This window comes from Myotis nattereri (genome assembly GCF_964212035.1).
Source record: "Myotis nattereri genome assembly, chromosome: 16".
Classification (NCBI taxonomy): domain Eukaryota; kingdom Metazoa; phylum Chordata; class Mammalia; order Chiroptera; family Vespertilionidae; genus Myotis; species Myotis nattereri.
In genome coordinates, this window is record NC_138091.1 from 4,546,254 (window position 1) to 4,566,651 (window position 20,398).

Here is a 20,398-nt window from a genome sequence, read left to right on the forward strand (position 1 = left end):
GATAAGATAGTCTATGTGTCACTGGAACCTCCCTGCCTAAGGGCTATACTATGGGTGGATCCCAAACCAAATAAAAGCTTGGTGAGGCCTGAGCACCAGTGGAAGTCTTTCCTCTTGAGTTGGACTTACCTGCCTAGCCCCCATTATTTCCAAATTATCTCTTGTCTTTTCCCTTTCATTTGTGTTCAGCTCCTCTTCCAGATCCTGAACCCTGAACTACGTGGGACGTGGACGGAAACATTTACAACATCTGGCACCCAACGGGAAATCTGGAAGTGAAGGTTTCCCTAGAGCGAAAAAAACGAAGTTTCACCGGCAAGGTGGGGAACAAAGAATTCACTGTAAAGGTGGGGAGATATTTCACCGCACGCAATGCCCAGGATCAACTTCAGAAGTCTGGAATCTGTAAGTAGGGTGGGAACGTTTTCTTAACCAGGCTAACGGGGCAGGATTCGGCTTTAAAAAAGGAAGAAACTTTATTATAGACTTTTGATTTGCATGCTTAAGGAGTTAAAATTTTAAGAAGGTACATTAGATCTTGAAAGTTTGCCAAAAAGTTAGTCAGAACTTGAAAAATAAAAGAAAAAAGCTCAGCAGCAGGAAGAAACTGTTTTTCCATGGGGAACACAATATTGCATTTGCTAGATCTTTTTAGAAAGGCTAAGGAGGAGCCTCCTCACCTGGTTCCCTCCGCTCCTCCTAGAGAGGAGCAGGAAGAAAAATTGGAGGAATGGCCTTCACGGCCCCCTCCACCTCCACCTCCAAGTCCTAATCCTGAAATGTTTAATTCGCCGTCAATAGAATCACCTGTGCAAAAAGCCATCAGAGAAGGATTGAAGGACATGCCGGTGGAAGAAAGGTTTGCTTTTCCTATCATACAGACAGCTGACCCACAGCTCCCGAATCAGATAACAAGACACCATGAAAAAACTGACTTTAAAATGATAAAGGCCTTATGTGTAAGTGTAGTTCAAAACGGTCCAACTGCTCCTTTTACAGGAGAAATTATGAATAATATTTCTGAAGCATTCTTAATTCCTCATGATTGGTATTCGCTAGCTCGTGCAACTCTGGATGGAGATTATTTACTATGGAAGGGAGAATTTTTGGAGAAATGCCAGGAGCAAACCCATGCAAACCACGGGCTGAATGTTCAAATAACTCATGAAATGCTAGCAGGACTGGGACAATATAATGATGTGCAAAATCAGTTAAATTATGTGCAACTAGCATATGAGCAAATTAGAGTTTGTGGAAGGAAAGCTTGGTGGGCTTTACCAGCAAAGGGGGACTCTGAGGGAGTTTTTAGTAAATATATGCAGGGGCCTTTAGAATCATTTTCTGATTTTGTGGCTCGTCTCACTCAAGCAGTGAGACATTTTAATTCAGCAATTATGAAAATTAATTCAGCTTATGAAAACGCCAATGATGATTGTAAGAAATGCCTGAGGCCTCTGAGAAAAGGTAGTACCATTACAGAAATGATTTGAGCATGTCAGAATGTGGGGTCAGGAACTTTCAAGCAAATTTACTCGCCGCTGCTGTAACCGTAAAAAATAAAAGGTGTTATAACTGTGGAAAAACAGGACATTTTAAAAAAGAATGTAGGCAACTAAGAAGGACACAAGGTGACACTCTAGGGGAAGTCGAGAACATCCCACCTCCTGAGCTGATCAACACAGATCCAACCTCTCGGTGTCCTAGGTGTCAGAAGGGCTACCATTGGGCCAGCCATTGTAAATCGAGATTCCATAAAAATGGGCAGCCGTTAGATCAAAAACACAGGGTATGGCCGACTGCAGGGAAACGGCTAGCAGGGCTAGCCCCAGCCCCGTCATTAAAAGGGGAGATCTGCCCTGCAAAGCCCACAGTGGACTCTCTGATCTGGGCCACTCCTAGATCTTAACAGTACTATAGCGGTCACTTTGACCCCCGATATGGCTCAGCAAGCTGTTCCTACAGGAATCTGGGGACCTGTGCCACCAGGAACTTTAGGATTAATTTTAGGGAGGAGTGGAAACACCCTGAAAGGATTCAGGTGATATCCTCAGCCCAAGTAGCACGGGTATAGCCTGAATTGCCTTTATTGGGACAAATTAACCATACTGCAAATAGTCCCACTGGAGTCATCTTCCAAAGTAAAGTCTCTCCCACTATTATTGAATGGGTCCACCTAGGGCAGGGGTGGGCAAACTTTTTGACTCGAGGGCCACAATGGGTTCTTAAACTGGACCGGAGGGCTGGAACAAAAGCATGGATGGAGTGTTTGTGTGAACTAATATAAATTCAAAGCAAACATCATTACATAAAAGGGTACGGTCTTTTTTTTCAATAGATAAAACAGGCCGGATCCAGCCCGCAGGCCGTAGTTTGCCCACGGCTGACCTAGGGCATCAGTCCTCTAAAACTGCTGTTACTTATGTAGAACTGATGGCTCAATTGATATCTCAGCTTAGAAAGCGTTGCAGGCAGCTTAGAGGAGAAGAACCAAAATGCATCTATCTTCCCCTCACTGGGAAGCAATTAGAAATGTTATTTCAGACTGATATAAATTGGCAAATTGGGTTAAGTGGATATTCAGAGGAACTTAACTGTCACCTAATAAAAGATAAAGTACTACAATTTTTATATTATACCCCCATTATTATACCAAAAAATACTAGGCAGGAACCTATCCCTGGAGCATTAACTGTTTTTACTGACGAGTCATCTAATGGGAAAGCCGCCTATCATACAATGAATTCTGACCAAGTCATACTGACCAGTCATACTTCTGTGCAAAGAATTGAATTAGAAGCTATTAAGGCTGCATTGCAAGATTTCCAACAGCCTGTTAACATAATTTCTGATTCCTCTTATGTTTTGGGCCTAGTAGGTAGAATTGAAACTGCCCGGTTGAAATGGCTTAGTGACCAAAGTTTATTCTTACTATTTAAACAAGTTCAGCAGATTGTGCAGCAGAGACAATACCCTTTTCATATCACTCACATCAGGGCTCACAGTGTATTACCTGGCCCATTAACTAAAGAAAATGCACATGCTGATCAATAGGTTGCTTTATTAAAAGAGGCCTCAGAGTCTCATCAGCTTTTACATCAGCCTGCCAGAATGTTGTCCAAACAATTCTCAATCTCTCAACAGCAGGCAAAACAGATTATCAAGGAATGTCCCACTTGCATGTTACATCTACCTCAAGGGCCTAACACAGGAGTCAACCCTAGAGGTTTGCTAAGGGACCATATCTGGCAAATGGATGTAACACATTATACTCCTTTTGGATGTCTTGGGGCACTGTCTCTGTAGATACCTTTTCAAAAGTACTATGGGCTACTGCATCTACAGGAGAAATGGCAGAACAGGTTATTAATCATTGCCTAGCTGCTTTTGCCGTCATGGGAATTCCAAAAATTATTAAAACTGATAATGGGCCTGCTTATACAAGCTGTCAATTCCAGGAATTTTGTAAAAGGTGGAAAATTCAGCACATTACAGGAATACCATATAATTCCCAAGGACAGGCCATTATTGAACGACAGCATCAGCGGCTAAAATCCCAACTTGAAAAACAAAAAGGAGGGATGATGGAGAAATCACCTACGGGTAGGCTGCACCAAGCCTTAATTACTTTAAATTTTTTCACTTGTGATACTGATGGAAAGACACCTATGGAGCTATATTGGTGTCAGAATAAAACAAAAGAAAATGGTCTAGTTAAATGGAAGAATCCCGAATCTGGTTTATGGAAGGGACCTGATCCATTATTAACCTTTGGCAGAGAGTATGCTTGTATATTCCCAGAGAATTTTTCCAAACCCGTGTGGATTCCTGCTAGAAATATTAAACTGCAACAGGGATCCAAGAGAGAAACTGGCCAGACTAATGAGGACCTTGTGCCTGGAGCCACACCATGCAGCTGCAGACAATCAACTACCTCAGCCACAGAGAGCAGCAACTCCAAGCAGTCCACTGAAGATGAGGAGCGGGAGGAGGACGAGCCGGACAACAAACAGCCCAGAGACCACCTGGGGCATGGTAAAAAAGATGGTACAGGCACCTGACACCTGAGAACGTCTTTCCTGCCATGCTAGCAGTAATCATCTGTACGGTAATATTACCTAGGGAAACTTCCCCCAAAGCAAGATGTGGGGAAGGGAAGAAGGGAATACATGGCGATCCAATATGGGTGCCTCCTCCCCAAGTATTCTAATTTAAAGTCTCCTTCTCGAATTTGAAAAGTTTTACAAAATTTAGAGATGCATCTGGGATTTTTGTACTCATAAAGAGAGAAACTGGCTGAAGATAAAATGCGTGCACAGTCCGATTTTGGATTTTAATAAAGTCTTGAGCTAGGCTTAAATCTCTCTTTGTGATGGTATAAAATAAAACCCAAGACTAATAATTTCCAGTCAATGGCAGCCCAAGGCTTTGGGAATTTGCTAAATTGAATTAGATATCCTGAAATAACAAAATGCTAAAAATTGCTAAATAATCTAAATTTACCTCATGAAAAATTTAGAGGACAGAATTGAATATAATCTTTAAATCTTATACACATATATATTTGATGGTCTTTCAAGTTGGATTTCAAAACTATAACCAAAGAATGACTTTGAGACATTTCACAGGCCCTGAAATGTTTTCAAAAGTTTATTCTCTATTTTTAAAGGATTTTTTAACCAAATTTAATGACTTTTGACTTGAAATACATGACCTTGCGGCACTATCAGTCAACATCCAAGAAGTAACCCTGTAGGTTACTTGGTGTAAAAGAAAAAGATTTTTCTTTTTTAAACTGAAATTCTCCAAAGTGTAACCCAGCTGTGAGAGGACAAGGATATTGATTGGAAATTACTCTGCAAGAAAATAATAGAAAGAGGTTTTGCCTTCAAACATCTGGAGGACTGTAATTAAATGTACTAGGTTTAATACTGAAAGGTAAATAATTTGGGTTTTTGCCTCCCTGAATATAGCAAGTGTAAAGTTACTGAAAGACTAATTGAAGAAATTTAATTAATGTCATTTCCAGCTTAAAATTGAATTGCCATGGTCTAGAGCAAAGAATACCCTTACATGATATTATTCTACAATGTACATTTCTCCCAAACTTACAAACTAATTCTTTGAATGTCTGGCAGCAATTTAATAAGGACATGAAAGGATTTAATCCCACTGTGTGGAAGGCCCCCTGGGAAGGCACTTGAGCATTCTATATTGATCTCTCTTGCCCTTTTTGCCAAGAGGGTCCCTCTTCTCACAATCCAATTGCCTTCAGCTGTTTCCTGAGCTCTCTGTTCGTGCTGAGGTTGAAGGCGTGAGCTAGGCCCTCCCTTGAGAACCTGGGTTCCCCAAGATCAATCAGTTACTGGGCGTGGAGGCCACAGGGGCATAGGTTACCAAGGAGACAAAACTGAACCTCACATCACCCTGCTTGGCCCTGGAGGATAGCTGGTTAGCCAGAGACAGGTAAGATTCCTCAGGGAAGGAACAACCTAAGACAGGCACAGTTGCAGAGGGGCCATCAGGAGAGAACTTGGGGGTCAACAGAGGTGGGGCACAGATCCTCACCCCCCCAACTATGCAGGGGCTTGAACACTCGCCCCTTCTGAAGGAGGTCTCCTGCCCCCTTGGCTGCTTCCCGCTTCCCATGCCCAGCTCAGATCCAGACCCAGATAACAGAAAGAGACTTGGCCCAGCTCAGATCTCGACTCAAACAACAGAGACTTGGCTGACAGCAGCTACCCTATATCTAAATCCAGCCTAACACCAGGAACGCTCAGGACCTTCCTAAGGATGCAAAATAATCCTTTCCATTAATATTTACAGTGTAAACTAAGATTGTTGTTAGAGTATTAAATTTGACAGTAAAATAGTAATCAAGTTTTCAGATTAGTTAAAATTGGCTCAAGAAGTATTAATGAAAATTTTCATTTCATGATAAAATCACTTTACATGCAATGAACCTAAAGCAGTCATATTTTTGTGTAAAAAATTAAAATTTAAAGTTATCTAGACTGCATTATAAAAATTTTCCAAAAGTCTCCTAATAATTAAATCAAAAAGGGGGGATAGTGGAATAATACCATGTAAGGAAAAATATCCTGTAACTAAATTACATCTAGAAAAATACTTTTTCATTTGTAATGCTAACAGCAAGACACCCATGAAAAACATACATGCTGTCAAAATAAGCCAAAGGAAAATCATTTGAGCAAATATAAAAAGGACCCCAAGTAAAATTTCCTTTATTAACCTTTGGTCGAGAATACGTTTGTATATTTTTAGAAAACAACTCCAAGACCATGTGGATTCCTGCAACAGAGAGGAATTATCAGGAATGCTCCAGCCATGAGGACAAGAGGAAAAACAATCCAGAGATGGAAGACGCTGACGACGCTTTGCCATGCTAGCAGTCAAGCAGCTGTGCGTCGCTGCAGGTTGCCCAGAATCAAACCAGAGAAGGTCGGACCTGTATTGCCACCATTTGTCCACCATCCAGAACTGAAATATCATTGCTGACATATACACATAAGAACTGTCAGACATTGAAACTTGGACTCAGAACTGTTGGACATTGAATTTGGGACTTAAACAATTTTGTTCTTATATGTTTATTTCTGGTCTACAAATACAAGATTTTTAAGGAAAAAAGAAGGGGGAGATGTGGAAAACCACCTATTGTCTTCATTAGCAGAGAGGTGTAGACAAAGAACCCGGAAGGCTGGTGACCTTTAAAGCCCTAGCAAAGGTCAGAGCTGTGCACCACCTCTGTTAATCCAGATAATGGTAGCTGAAGCAACCTCCCCACCTTTAATCATGTAAATCCTTATTGATAAGAATAGTCTATGTGTCACTGGAACCTCCCGGCCTAAGGGCTATACCAGGGGTGGGCAAACTTTGACTCGAGGGCCACAATGGGTTCTTAAACTGGACCGGAGGGCCGGAACAAAAGTGTGGATGGAGTGTTTGTGTGAACTAATATAAGTTCAAAGTAAACATCATTACATAAAAGGGTACGGTCTTTTCTTTTCAATAGTTTTACTCATTTCAAACGGGCCAGATCTGGCCCGTGGGCCGTTGTTTGCCCACGGCTGGGCTATACTATGGGTGGATCCCGAACCAAATAAAAGCTTGGTGAGGCCTGAGCACCAGTGGAAGTCTTTCCTCTTGAGTTGGACTTACCCACATGGCCCCCATTATTTCCAAATTATCTCTTGTCTTTTCTCTTTCATTTGTGTTCGGCTCCTCTTCCAGATCCTGAACCCTGAACCACGTGGGATGTGGAGGGAAACATTTACCACACTCTCCCTCTCCCTTCCTCTCTGAAATCAATAAAAATATCTTTAAAAAAGAAAAAGAAATTTTCTTCCCCTACCTGGATAGAGAAATACACTTACAAGTCCAGGAAACAGAGTCCCAAACAAGAGGAACACAAAGAGGCCCACACCAAGACACATCACATTTAAAATGCCAACGGTTAAAGACCAAGAGAGAATCTTAAAAGCAGCAAGAGAAAAAGCAGTTAGTTACCTCTAAGGGAGCGCCCATACGGCTGTCAGAAACTTTGCAGGCCAGAAAGAAGTGGCAAGAAATATTCAAAGTGATGAAAAGCAAGGACCTACAACCAGTAATACTCTACCCAGTAAAGCTCTCATTTAGAATTGAAGGTCAGTTAAAGAGCTTCCCGGACAAGGAAAAGTTAAAGAAGTTCATCACCACCAAACTAGTATTACATGAAATGTTGAAGGGTCTTCTTTAAGAGGAAGAAAAGGAAGAAGAAAAAGATTAAAAATATGAATAAAATGCCAATAAATATATATCTATCAACAAATAAATCTAAAAATCTATAAAATAAAGGAACAAGGAATCAAATGAATAAACTGATGAATAAAACAGAATCAGAGGCAAGGAAGGGTGGGGGGAGAGATTAACCAAAGAACTTTATATGCATACTAGTAACCCATCGCGCGATATCCGTGCAGTAGGCCACCCGCCGCTTCCGCCAGCGCCCACAGGAGCCAGGAGGGAGCCGCACCGCTTCCGCGGAAGCCAGGAGGGACCCGCGCCGCTTCCCTGGGAGGCAGGAGGGAGCCACGCTGCTTCCGCGGGAGGCGGGAGGCGGGCCGCCGTCTCCCCTCCAGGCCTGCCGAGGAGGCTGCAGGTTGGCCCCCTGTCCCTGTCTGCTCCGGGTCCAGGGGTCCAGCCCAAGCCAGGGCACGGTGGCTCGCTGGCTCCATCTCTGTTCCGGTCTCCGCTCCAGGCCTCACCTGTGCACGCAACCTCCTCCTGTCTGGTCCTGACCCGGCATCCTGGCCTAATTTGCAAATTTATATATATATTTATATTTATTTATATATATTTTATATATTTATATATTTATATTTATATATAGAATAGATATGCATTACCAATTGACACACAGAGTAGGGTGGTGAACACCTGGGGCAGGGTGGGAGCCATGTGGAGGGGGGAAAAGGAGGACATCTGTAATACTCAATAAAAAAGACTTAAAATAAATTTAAAAAACATTAACTCAAAATGGATTAAAAATCTAAACATAAGATCCAAAAGTATTAATACCTAGAAGAAAACAAAGGGAAAAATTTCAAGCCTAATCATTGTATCAGGCAATGATTCTTGGATATGGATAACAAAAAATAAACGAATGGGACTACATCAAATTTTAAAACTTCTGCGCTCAAAGGACACACCAATGGAGTGAAAAGTCAACCTATGGAATGGGATAAAATATTTGTACATTGCATATCTGATAAAGAGTTAATATCTAAAATATATTAAGAATTCCTACAACCTGACAACAAAAAATAACCTGATTAAAAAATGGGCAAAGGACATGAATAGACAATTTCACCAAAGATGATTTACAAATGGCAAACAAGTATATGAAAAGATGCTCAAAACCACTGACCATTAGAGAAATGCAAATCACAGCCACAGTGAGATACCAGTGCACACCCATTAAGGAGATGACTATTTAGGGGGGGAAAAAGGTGGCTATTATCAAGGGGAAAAAATAACAAATGTTTGCAAGGATATAAAGAAATCAGAACCCTTGTACACTGTTGTAGGAATGTAAAATGGTGCATCCATTATAGAAAACTGTATGGCGTATCCTAAAAAATTAAAAATAGAATTATCATATGACCCAACAACCCCACTTTTCAGTATATATCCAAAAGAATTAAAGCAGGGTCTTTTGCCCGGCCGGCATGGCTCAGTAGTTGAATGCTAACTTATGTACCAGGAGATCATGGTATGATTCCCTGTCAGGGCACATGTCTGGGTTGTGGTCTTGATCCCCAGTGGGGGCATGCAGGAGGCAGATGATCAGTGATTCTCTCTCATCATTGAGGTCTCTCTCTCTCTCTCTCTCTCTCTCCCCCCCCCCTTCATCTCTAGAATCAATAAAAATGTATTTTTTAAAAAGCAAGGTCTTTTAATTAACAGATATTTGCATATTCACATTCATAACAGCATTATTCACAAGAGCCAAGAGGCAGAAGCACTCCAAGTGTCCACAGACAGATGAATGGATAAGCAAATGTGCTATACACCCACAATGGAATATTACTCAGCATTAAAAAAGGAATTCTGAGACATACTACAACATGGATGACCTTGAGGACACTGTACTGACTGAACTAAACCAGTCACATAAAGACATATTGTAGTATTCTACTTATATGAGGTTATAGAAAGTAGTCAGATTAATAGAAACAGACATCGAATGGTCGTTACCAGTGCAGGATGGGGGGAATGGGGAGTGTTGATACACAGAGTTCTGGGTTTCAGTTCTGCAGGATGAAAGAGTTCTGCACAACACTAAATATTCTTTACTGAACTGTAAACTTTAAAATGGTTAAGATGGCAGATTTTATGTGTTTTATTCCACAATTATATATATATTTAAAATGATAAATTGAAAAACAAAATAAATTTTAGACTCAAGAACACACAAAGTTCTATAACTGTACTTACAAGAAAACCAAAATATAAAAAATATTTTAATTACTTATGTGTAAGCATACCCTCCAAACACCAAGAACTCATTTGAAGCTCGTCTGCCGGCAGTTCCCATTGGCATATCATCTAAAGGAGAAAGAGAAGAAAAATGTAGTCAGTTCTGCTGTACTGGCTACTTAAACGTAAACTGTTCTACATGATTATTAGCATGGACGAAAAGGGGCCACATACTAAACCTGACAAGCTCAGGGGAGGCCTGCATGGCAGGACTTGCAAACTCAGATCTAAAGGAACCACATAGAATGGTCTGAAATCAAAACTTCCTGACTACAAGTGAGTCATGGCCAGTAGCTCTGTAGTTGGCTGGCATCTTCCCTGACAGAGGTCAAGCTTTACCTTACCTGAGCCTGCCTACTGTCTCTTTGCATCTAGGATAACATACCTTTGGAATGTCAGGGTAACCCCTTTTTCCAGACCCTTCAGGGCACAACCTCCCACCAGAGCAGGAGCCCACAGAGCCCTCATTGTTATCCTGCTCCCCACATACCATCTCCATGTGTGTAAATGTTAACTGTTTACTATGCCCACCAATGGAAGGAAGCATGTGTCTCTAGGGCTTACTAGTACTTTCTATCCAATCCCAGAGGTTTCCTCATTTTGCTTTCTCCCGCCTCCCTAAGCCATCACCAGTGGATCTCATATAATTCCCTTACACCTTCTACTTTGGTTCTAATGTGTAAAATAAGGAGCAAAGCTGCTGTTCTCTGGAGCATTTTCTCAATCCACTGAGGTTTTGCTTCCTCAGTGGATTTGACAACAGTTTGGCTCAAATAAACTCATAAAAATTCTCTACAGGTTTGGATGTTTCTTAGTTGACATTAGGAAACAATTTGAGTACAATCATTTGCCTACATGCAATTTCATCCATGAGTAACCACAGGTGAACACAGAACACTGTAAGCAGCTGAATTCACAGGTTGCAAGCCTTTCAATTCCCACTTCTATAAGCAAATATCAGGTCTCATCAAGGTAAAGTGTCACATTTATTGTAGTTATGTATTTCTTCACCATTTAACGTGAAAAAACTGTGCTGTTTTTTTTTTAAACTGTGCTGTTTTATTGTGCTCCTTTTTATGTCACTGACAAAAGTTTTGAGTACTGTATCCCTTAACCTCAATTTGCCCATAAACTCTGCTGTTTTTACTGAACTCTGCAGGTTCTGGTGATTTTTAGGAACATACATCACCTTCTAGACAACTGATGGTAAACAAAGTCTAGTTCACTCTCACACTGGAGCACCTCCGTCCTCCTGCATAATAAATACTCTCTTGGGTTGTTGAACAAGCTGTCATGGAAACTGGGGCCTCTCAGAGTCAGAAGCCTAACCTCGAGGCTTGGCTTCTCCACTGTGGCCGGACCTAAGGCCTGGGTCCCAGGTGCCAGAGGAAAACCAGGGCCGGCAGCCAGGGGAAGGAAGGCCTATTGCGCGAATCTTCGTGAAACGGGCTTCTAGTCTATATAGTAAAAGCCTAAGTGACCATTACGGCGGAAAGACCAGAACAACTGGTCACTATGATGCACACTGACCACGAGGGGGCAGACGCTCAATGTAGGAGCTGCTCCCTAGTGGTCAGTGTGCTCCCACAGTAGGAGCGCTGCTCAGCCAGAAGCCAGGCTCACAACTGGTGAGTGCAGCAACTGAGCACTAAGGAGCCAGCGGGTGGGCGGTAAGGAGGGAGGGGTCCAGACTGCGAGAAGGATGTCCGAGTTGTCATGGACTGTGAGAGGGCGCAGGCCAGGCTGAGGGGCCCCCTTTACCCCCAGTGCATGAATTTCGTGCACTGGGCCTCTAGTAATTAATATGTATTCATGTGAAATTAATGTTGACCAAATAATATACATTTTTAAGAAAGTAAACTTTTCTGCTAACTGGTACTCAAAAAGGTGGAGGGGTCACAAAAACCCCTCTGACTCGTCCTGAAGGGGAACTGAGAAATGCATTTATTTGGCACATCTCAGGTCCCTGCTCTAAAGAAGATTCTATTCTAGAAGTGAAAGAGGGTGATCAGGTCAGAAGTGGTAAGAGGTTTAAAGAAAATAAATTAGAATAAAAGAATAAAGACCAGTGGGCAAGGAAGCAGTTCTATTTTAAAGACAACAGTTGCCTATAGGGTAACAGAAGAAAAGAGTAGATGGGGCAGGGATAGAAGCTAGATTTCACTAAGTGTCCTTCATTTTGTAGCTTTGAGTTTGAAACCATACATAATTATGAAACAAAATTAAATTTAAAAAAAAGAACAATCCCTAGAAATCAAAAGTAGAATGTAGCAAGCAAAGGAACCTAACCATATATTAATTTGATAGCATAATCACCAAAATAGAGACAGACTAATAAGCTAGGACAAGCAGAATAGGGAAACTGAGACAAATAATTAAATAGCAGTTTGCAGTCACCTAGAAAATCTAGATGCCAAGCAGTTGGCCGCCATCTAGTAAATCCTATCTTCCATAAACCAAGGACACTTGAGAGGCATAAATGGCTCACACTTCTCCTCCCCAACCAGAGGGCAATAGCTTAAATCACCCTACTCAAGGAGACAGAGCAGAAATCCAGTGAGTGCCATTTTCCAGCCACACCCAAGGACAAATGAAGAGACTAAATCTCATTTTGATACATCAGCATAAAGCTGATGACTATTCTATTGATCCTCCCCTAAAACCTCCCAGCCTTTAAAACCCCTCAAAACACAGGCCCTAGTATGCACTCTCCTTCCCAGGAGCACTCCCGCTCCCCTCTTGTTCCCCCACCAGCATGCACTTCCTAAACTCTAAGGGACCCCACAAGGCTTTCAGCCAGGGCAGCAATGGGGAGTGGCAGTTGGTCTCAGGCTACCCTCCCGAACCTGTCCCCAAAGCCCCCTTTTCTCTGACTTCTTAGTGAGCCCAAGCAGCCCGCCCTTCCTTGTGTGAGGTCCCCAGCGCTAGCAAACGTCCTCTAACATTCACAGGGACTTGTGATGTGAAATCTTTCCTGCACCGAGCCAAGAACACACTCATGGGCAGCCGGCTCTAGGCAGACCCCTCAGGGCCAGGTCCCCTTTCCAATAACAAAATGAATTTTTCAAGAGACTGTAAACTTGGTGATTTAATTGGACATTCCTAATGGTATTATCCTAAGGACAAAAATACCCACAAAAAGTTTTTAAAATGTTTTTTAGTAATCATATTATTCTGATACCATGTTGTTGTTTTGAAACTATAGGGGGAAAGGGAAGGAGAGATTAGAGCCTAAACTTACAAGGGCAAAAGAACAGAAGAGTGAACAGCCACAAAAATTTGGAAGCTAAAAGTTGATGTAAGCGGTGTTTGACCTAGTAGGCCGAAAAAGCCCACAAGTGCCATCTTATCAGACTCACAAGCGGCTGGTCAGTAGTAGTGCCGGATCCCCATATAGGAAAAGACAGGGACAGACTCTTCAGGCAGAAGACAGGCCGAGTCTTCTCTGGGACCCGAGAAGCCGCTCACAAAGGAAGCTCTCCAAGGCAGTGACTCAGCCTTACCACCCGAGAGAGGCTTACTGTTCATAAGACCTGCAGGGCTTTCGAACTACGTTTTAATTTTCCATTCTTAATTATGAGCATACAACAATCACCAAATAGCCCAGGAAACAATCTAATATGAAGCCCAGACTCCAAAACAGGTAGAAAAAAAAAAGAACTACAATATTTTTCAAGGAAAAGTTAAAATATATATATATAATTAATGACTTCAGAGATAAAACAAAATATTTCACCCTAAGGTAAGAACAATACTACTCAAAGGAGGAAAAAAGAGCTTCAGAAAATTCAAAATACGAGAGCATAAATGAAAAATGCAATAGAAGTGTTAGAAAAAAACATTAAGGAAATTTCTCTAAAAATGTAAGACCAAAAGATGGAAAATCAGACCCCCCCCCCCCCCCCCCCCCCGCCAAATAAAGAAAGAAAATCAGAGAAGGGTATTCAGGTATCTGTTATCACTTTTAAATTGTACAGATGTTTTAAATATCTTATATAGGTTCTTCCCATATCTATTTTCCCATGTAAGGGGCTTAAAAGTCATCATTCCAACCTAACAAGTAAAAAGCTGAACAGACTGAAAAGTCAACAATTCTTGGATCCAAAAGAGAGGGGAGGACACAGGGCAAACCGATGCCCCCAAGATGAGTCAGACAGACAAGCCTAGGGAGCTCGGGCTTACCTGAGGAGAGAAACTCGCCAGCAGAAACCTCCCTGGAAATCAGGGCCAGGACAGGGAAGCTTGAACCTAATTGACAATTTGCTGGACACGCAGTGCAGACAACTCCAGGAGTTACAAACCCCAGAGGACCCAGTCAGAGGGAATCAAAGTATTGTCAGATTTAAGTCCAGGAGCTCAGACTCCCACAGTGAATATCTGAGAAAGATCTCTTCTTGCTTCCAGGAGGGAAAGGGGAAAAGAAACATTTTTAAGTCAGAGCATTCTGAGATTATTAACAAGGCCTGCCCTTGGGGAAAACTATTAATCTGCTCAGGTTAAACTCAGAGCCAACTGCCCTGGGGGAGGGGAAATACTCAATGCCGGCCCCTCCGGCCATCCTGTCCCACCTAAGGCAGGAGACTGGAAGACTGAGCCTAATCACAGGCCCCTCCCCTCAAGCCCCACCACCACATCACTAAGGCCTCTTTACAACAGTTCCTTCCCCCTATACATCAAGTGTAGCTATCAAGAAAAAATTACAAGGCATACCAAAAAGCAAAAAATAGTTTGAAGAAACAGACATGGCAGGGATCTTAAAGTTACCAGGCCAGGAATTTGCAACAACTGTAATTAATATGCTACGGATGTTACCCGGGAGATGAGACCTCGGTTGTTGTCTTCTTGAGGGAAAGATCTCAATCAAGAGACAACGTGCAGAAAAGCGAGAACGTATTGGGCGCAGCAAAAATAACACTGAGGAGAGTGAAAGAAGGAAGAGCAGAGAAGCAGCAGCAGGAGAGCCCAGGCTAGGCTGCTCGGGCTCACTGAGAAGTCAGAGAAAAGGGGTCTTGGAGACAAGCTCAAGGGGTAAGCCTGGGATGAGCTGCCACTGTTGCTGCCCTTTGCTCCCCTGGGGTCCCTTAGAGGTAGGGACATGTGCCTGTGTGGAAAGGAGAGAGGGAAGGGAATGGCAGGGCATGCCCCTCGAGGGAGAGCACCCTGGGAATGAGCTGAAGCTGCCCATTACTCCCTTGTTGTAAGTCTCTTGGGGGTCCCTTAGATGATAGGGGATAAGTGGAGGGGAGAGGGAGGACAGCATGGGTGTGCTTCCTAGAGGGAGAGTGAGCTGGGACCTTCACTTTCAGGGGTTTAAAGGCTGGGCATTTAGGGGAGGTCTTAGGGACGGACCAATAGAATATTTATCAGCTTTATGCTCATATACCAAAATGAGATTTATTCTCTTAATTTGTCTGTCCTTGGGTGTGGCTGGCAAATACATTAACTGGATTTCTGCTGTCTCCCTGAGTAGGGTGATTTAAGCTATTTGACCTCTAGTAGGGAAGGAAAAGTGCAAACTCTTAAGTGTCCTTGGTTTAGAATAGACAGAATTTACTAGGTGGCTGCAAACTGCTATTTATCTGTCTCAGTTTCCCTATTCCGCTGTCCTGGAGTTTTCCTAGCTTCTTACTGTTCTCTAACAACGGCTCTAATGGAAAAAGTAGACAGCATGCAAGAACAGAGGGGCAATATAAGCAGAGATGGAAATCCTAAGAAAGAACTAAAAAGGCAAGAGATTAAAAACAAAACAAAATTCTGTAACAGAAATGAAGAATGCCTTTGATGAGCTTCTGAGGAGACTGGACACGGCTGAGGAAGAATCTCTGGGCTGGGGAATATATCCACAGAATCCTCATGAACCGAAAAACAAAGAGACCAAGACTTAGAAAACGAACAGCACACCCACGGTCTGGGAACAGCTAGTAGAAAACATGCTCAATGAGATTACCAAAAGGAGAAGGAATGAAGCAAACATTTAAAACCATAAGTAATGTCAGACACCAAGGCACAGATCCTGAAAGCTCAGAGAAGACCAAGCGAGATAAATACTTAAAGCAAGTACAGTCATGCATTACTTGACGGCCCTGAGGATGCACTGTCAGGCGACTTCATCATCGTGGGAACGTGAGAGTGCACTTACAAACCCTCGATGGGGTAGCCCCTACACACCTAGGCTACACGGCATGTCCTATTGCCAGTAAAAGACAAAAACAACTTTCCCTCCAGCCCCTGGGTTCCTGGGCGAGACATCCTGTAGTAAAAGACAGATTAACGGAGGAAAAAAGCTTAATAACATGGGAGAGACCCAGGAAAACTGAGTAACTCCCCAAAAGAGCTGAAGCCACCACCTTAAATACCATCTTCAAGTGGAGACCAAGGAAAATTCCCAGGGAGGAGAGTCAGTTACGGGAGGTTACCAGGAAAAGCACAGGTTAACAAGAGTGCGGCTGTTGAGCAAATTTCAGTCCTTGTCTTCTGAGCTGATAGAATATCTAGAGATAAGGTCATCCCCCCCTCTTCCTGACAACCTCACAATGAACACCTCCCTTACAAATGTCTTTTATAAACGGTAACTTTTACCATGTCTGCTATTTCTTAAAATTAACCAGCCAAAAAGAATCCTTATGCCAAAGAGATATATTTTGGGGCAAAAAATTCTGTTTCCCTACAGCTCCCAGACTACAAATCTTTACAGCATGTTGCTGTATTGAATACTACAGGCAACTGTAACACAACGGTAAGTATTTGTTAAATATGTTGCTCTGAGATGTTACAAGGCTAAGACATTGCTAGGCAACAGGAATTTTTCAGGTCCATTATAATCTTACTAGTGGCCCGGTGCACGAATGCGTGCACAATGAAAGGAAATTAATTAGAAGAAATATTTTAATACTGCTATTCGCCCTTTCTCTATAATATAAGTGTCAACAAAATTCATAATCGACAATGACAGATTGAAACACACGTGTGCGATTGGTGCAAGAGCTTTATATTTATCGCACATGCACAAGTCAACTTAGCCTTTTATAGATATAGAACAAACTTGCTTAATTAGACCTGCTTTCTGATTTAGCTACGTTTTCCAGCCCAGTGAAGCACCCTACCTTCTCTTTCAGGTAACTGTCAGCAACACAGCAGTAAATATCAACACAAAGCAGATTATTATTGTAGATCACGCAGGGAGAACAAAGGGTAAAATATTTAGCTGAAGCAGTGTTTGACTACATTCTGCACAGTGAGAAAACCTGAAGTCATTTTCAAGGTCCACCATTTCTTACTTCTTTTCAGCCAGGTCAAGTTTCTAAGCTTTCTAAATCTCCATTTTCTGGCTAATGGAAAGAAAATAGGATCCCACCAAGTCTCCTATCTACCCACTCCAGGACTTCTGTGAGGATCAAATGAGATAAGGCACAAGAAAACACTTCACGGGCATTTGGTGAAAGCGTAAAATGTTTCCACCTGGCTATAAAGCAAGTTGTGTTCCTGAGCTGAAAAAACTGCAAGGAGGCTATTCGCTAGGGAGAAGTAGCTGGGCGTTGCTCCGTGACATCATTACCTGGCGCCCACAGCCACCGTTTCTGGGCAGGGCTGGGCTGTGGGCCGCATTTTGCATCATGGGGTCTCAGCAGCACTGGCTGTAATTTGGTGGGGTGTCACTCCAGGGTGGTGGCAGGGCCTGTGTTGGGGGAAGCCAAGTGTTGCTTTGTGGGCGCGAGGTCCATGGTACTGTTTCTCTGTAAATGGCCAATACGTGTCATGGGAGCTCCTGTGTTGAGCGTCTGCCTCCTGGTGGTCAGTGCGTGTCATAGTCACTGGTTGGACAGCCGGACACTTAGCATATTAGCCTTTTACATATATAGATGGGCCCACCTTTGTATATGTCAGCAGTTCTCAACCTGTGGGTCACGACCCCTTTTGCGGTCGAATGACCTTTTCATAGGGGTCACCTAAGACCATCCTGCCTATCAGATATTTACATTACGATTCATAACAGTAGCAAAATTACAGTTATGAAGTAGCAACGAAAATAATTTTATGGTTGGGGGTCACAACATGAGGAACTGTATTTAAAGGGCCAGAAGGTTGAGAACCACTGGTATATGTGGTCCGTCACTGACCTAAACATCATAATGCGGTACATGACTGTACCCCTAGGCATATCATTTTCAAAGAACAGAAGATCAAAAATAAAGAAAAAATCCTGAAAGATGCCAGAAGAAAAGAACACTAAACCTAAAGAGGGACAAAGATAAAACCTTCATCTACGTCTCTTCAGAAACCATTCAAGCAAGAAAAGAGTAAAATGAAATATTTAAAGTGTTGAGAGAAATAAGCCACCAACTTAGAATTCTGTATCCTGCAAAATTATCCTTCAAAAGTGAAGAAAAAGACTTTCTCAGACAAATAAAAATTGAGGAATTTCTTGCCACTGGATCTGCCTTGCAAAAAATGTTAAAAATTCTTTAGAGAGAAGGAAAATAATATAACAGAAAAATGGGGAGAAACTAAGATGGCAGCATAGATAAACACCGGGAAATTGCTGCTTCCCGCAACAATTGATAAATGCATCAAAAACACAAGGTGGACATCATCCAGAACTACAGAGGGGCTGGCTGAGTGTAAATTCTACAACTAGAAGGAAAGAAAAGCACACTGAGAGCCAGAGGAGCTGCGGAGGTGGAGTGCAGAGGCACGGGGGCTCGCGCGCACGGAAAGGGGGTGGCACCTGAGGACGCGGCTGTCTTTTTGAATCCGGAGGGAGACACAAGCTCCCGACGGCTCTGAAATCCGGTTCCGGGAAGTCTCTGGGAACCCAGGACTCATACGGGGAGAAACTGGACTGTCTGGCAGCGGGCGAGCTTGAGAGCGGCTTTCCCTCAGAGGTGCTTGCAACCATTGCCGGGACACTGGGACTCGCGACTCCTTAGGGCAGGGCTGAGGCTCCGCCATAGCTGCTCTCTCAGCCCTTTGATTCCTTGAGACTCCGCCCCGCCCAGGCTTCGGGCAGAGGCTTTTGCATATGAATGCCCTGGCCATTTGCAACCTGTAATTACCTAACAAACTGCAGCTGGGCAAGACAGACCTAGAACTTCCAAGAGAAGGCCCAAGGCCCCACAGCGGCTTGCATTGCTTCACAGCTGAGCCTCATCAGGGCACCTCCAAACTCCAAAAAAGGAAGGGGAATCTGCAGTTCTCTTCATAGCTCCTGCTGTGTAACCTCAGGCAGAGGCTAAATTAGCACCTCCTTAGATCCAAGAGCCACTGTGCCCAGTGGTCAGAGGGGGGCCATCCAGATCACAACTCCTCAGATCCATAAGGGACACACTCAGGGTGCAGTCTCAGTGAGCACCAAAGCCCCACTGAAGCAAGTCTTGCCCCAGAAGGGTGTCTCCAGCACAGAAGTTCTCCCAGTGCAGACACAGCTGATTCTCACTGCCAATTGGCCTGGAGGTCAATTCCTCCCAGTGATCCTACAACAACCAAGGCATAGCTACAACAAGACTGTGCACAAAGCCCACAAGGGGGTGCACCAAGAGTGTCCATCTCAGGTAACTGGGGAGGCTGAGCCACTGGGCCCTACAGGACACCTAGCACACAAAGCCACTCTATCAACACAAGGAAGCAGCCAAAATGCGGAGACAAAGAAACAGGTCACAAATGGCAGAAACAGAGGAAAGCAAACGACTGGATATAGAGTTCAAGGCCACGTTTATAAGCTTTTTCAAGAATTTTATGGAAACCGCCGATAAATTTAATGAGTCCCTCAATAAGTATAGTGAGACCATGGAGGACATGAAAAAGGACCAACTAGAAATTAAGCATACACTGACTGAAATAAAGAATAATTTACAGAGATCCAACAGCAGACAAGAGGATCCCAAGAATCAAGTCAAAGATTTGAAATACAAAGAAACAAAAAATACCCAACTGAAAAAGAAAAAAAGAAAAGAGATTCCAAAAATATGAAGATAGTGTAAGGAGCCTCTGGGACAACTTCAAGCGTACCAACATCAGAATTATAGGGGTACCAGAAGAAGAGAGAGAGCAAGATATTGAAAACCTATTTGAAGAAATAATGACAGAAAACTTCCCCTACCTGGTGAAAGAAATAGACTTACAAGTCCAGGAAGCGCAGAGAACCCCAAACAAAAGGAATCCAAAGAGGACCACACCAAGACACATCATCATTAAAATGCCAAGAGCAAAAGACAAAGAGAGAATCTTAAAAGCAGCAAGAGAAAGACAGTCAGTTACCTACAAGGGAGTACCCATACGACTGTCAGCTGATTTCTCAACAGAAACCATGCAGACCAGAAGAGAGTGGCAAGAAATATTCAAAGTGATGAATAGCAAGAACCTA

General features: G+C 42.9%; 1 protein-coding gene across 1 annotated transcript in view; it reads right to left on the reverse strand.

Annotated features, from left to right (window-relative positions):
* ULK2 (unc-51 like autophagy activating kinase 2) overlaps positions 1 to 20,398 on the reverse strand; it is a 116,157-nt gene that overhangs the window by 33,756 nt on the left and 62,003 nt on the right. The window contains exon 14 of the mRNA XM_081110789.1: positions 10,047 to 10,107. Within this exon, the coding sequence (XP_080966915.1) occupies positions 10,047 to 10,107 (61 nt within the window). The remainder of the gene's footprint in view (positions 1 to 10,046; positions 10,108 to 20,398) is intronic.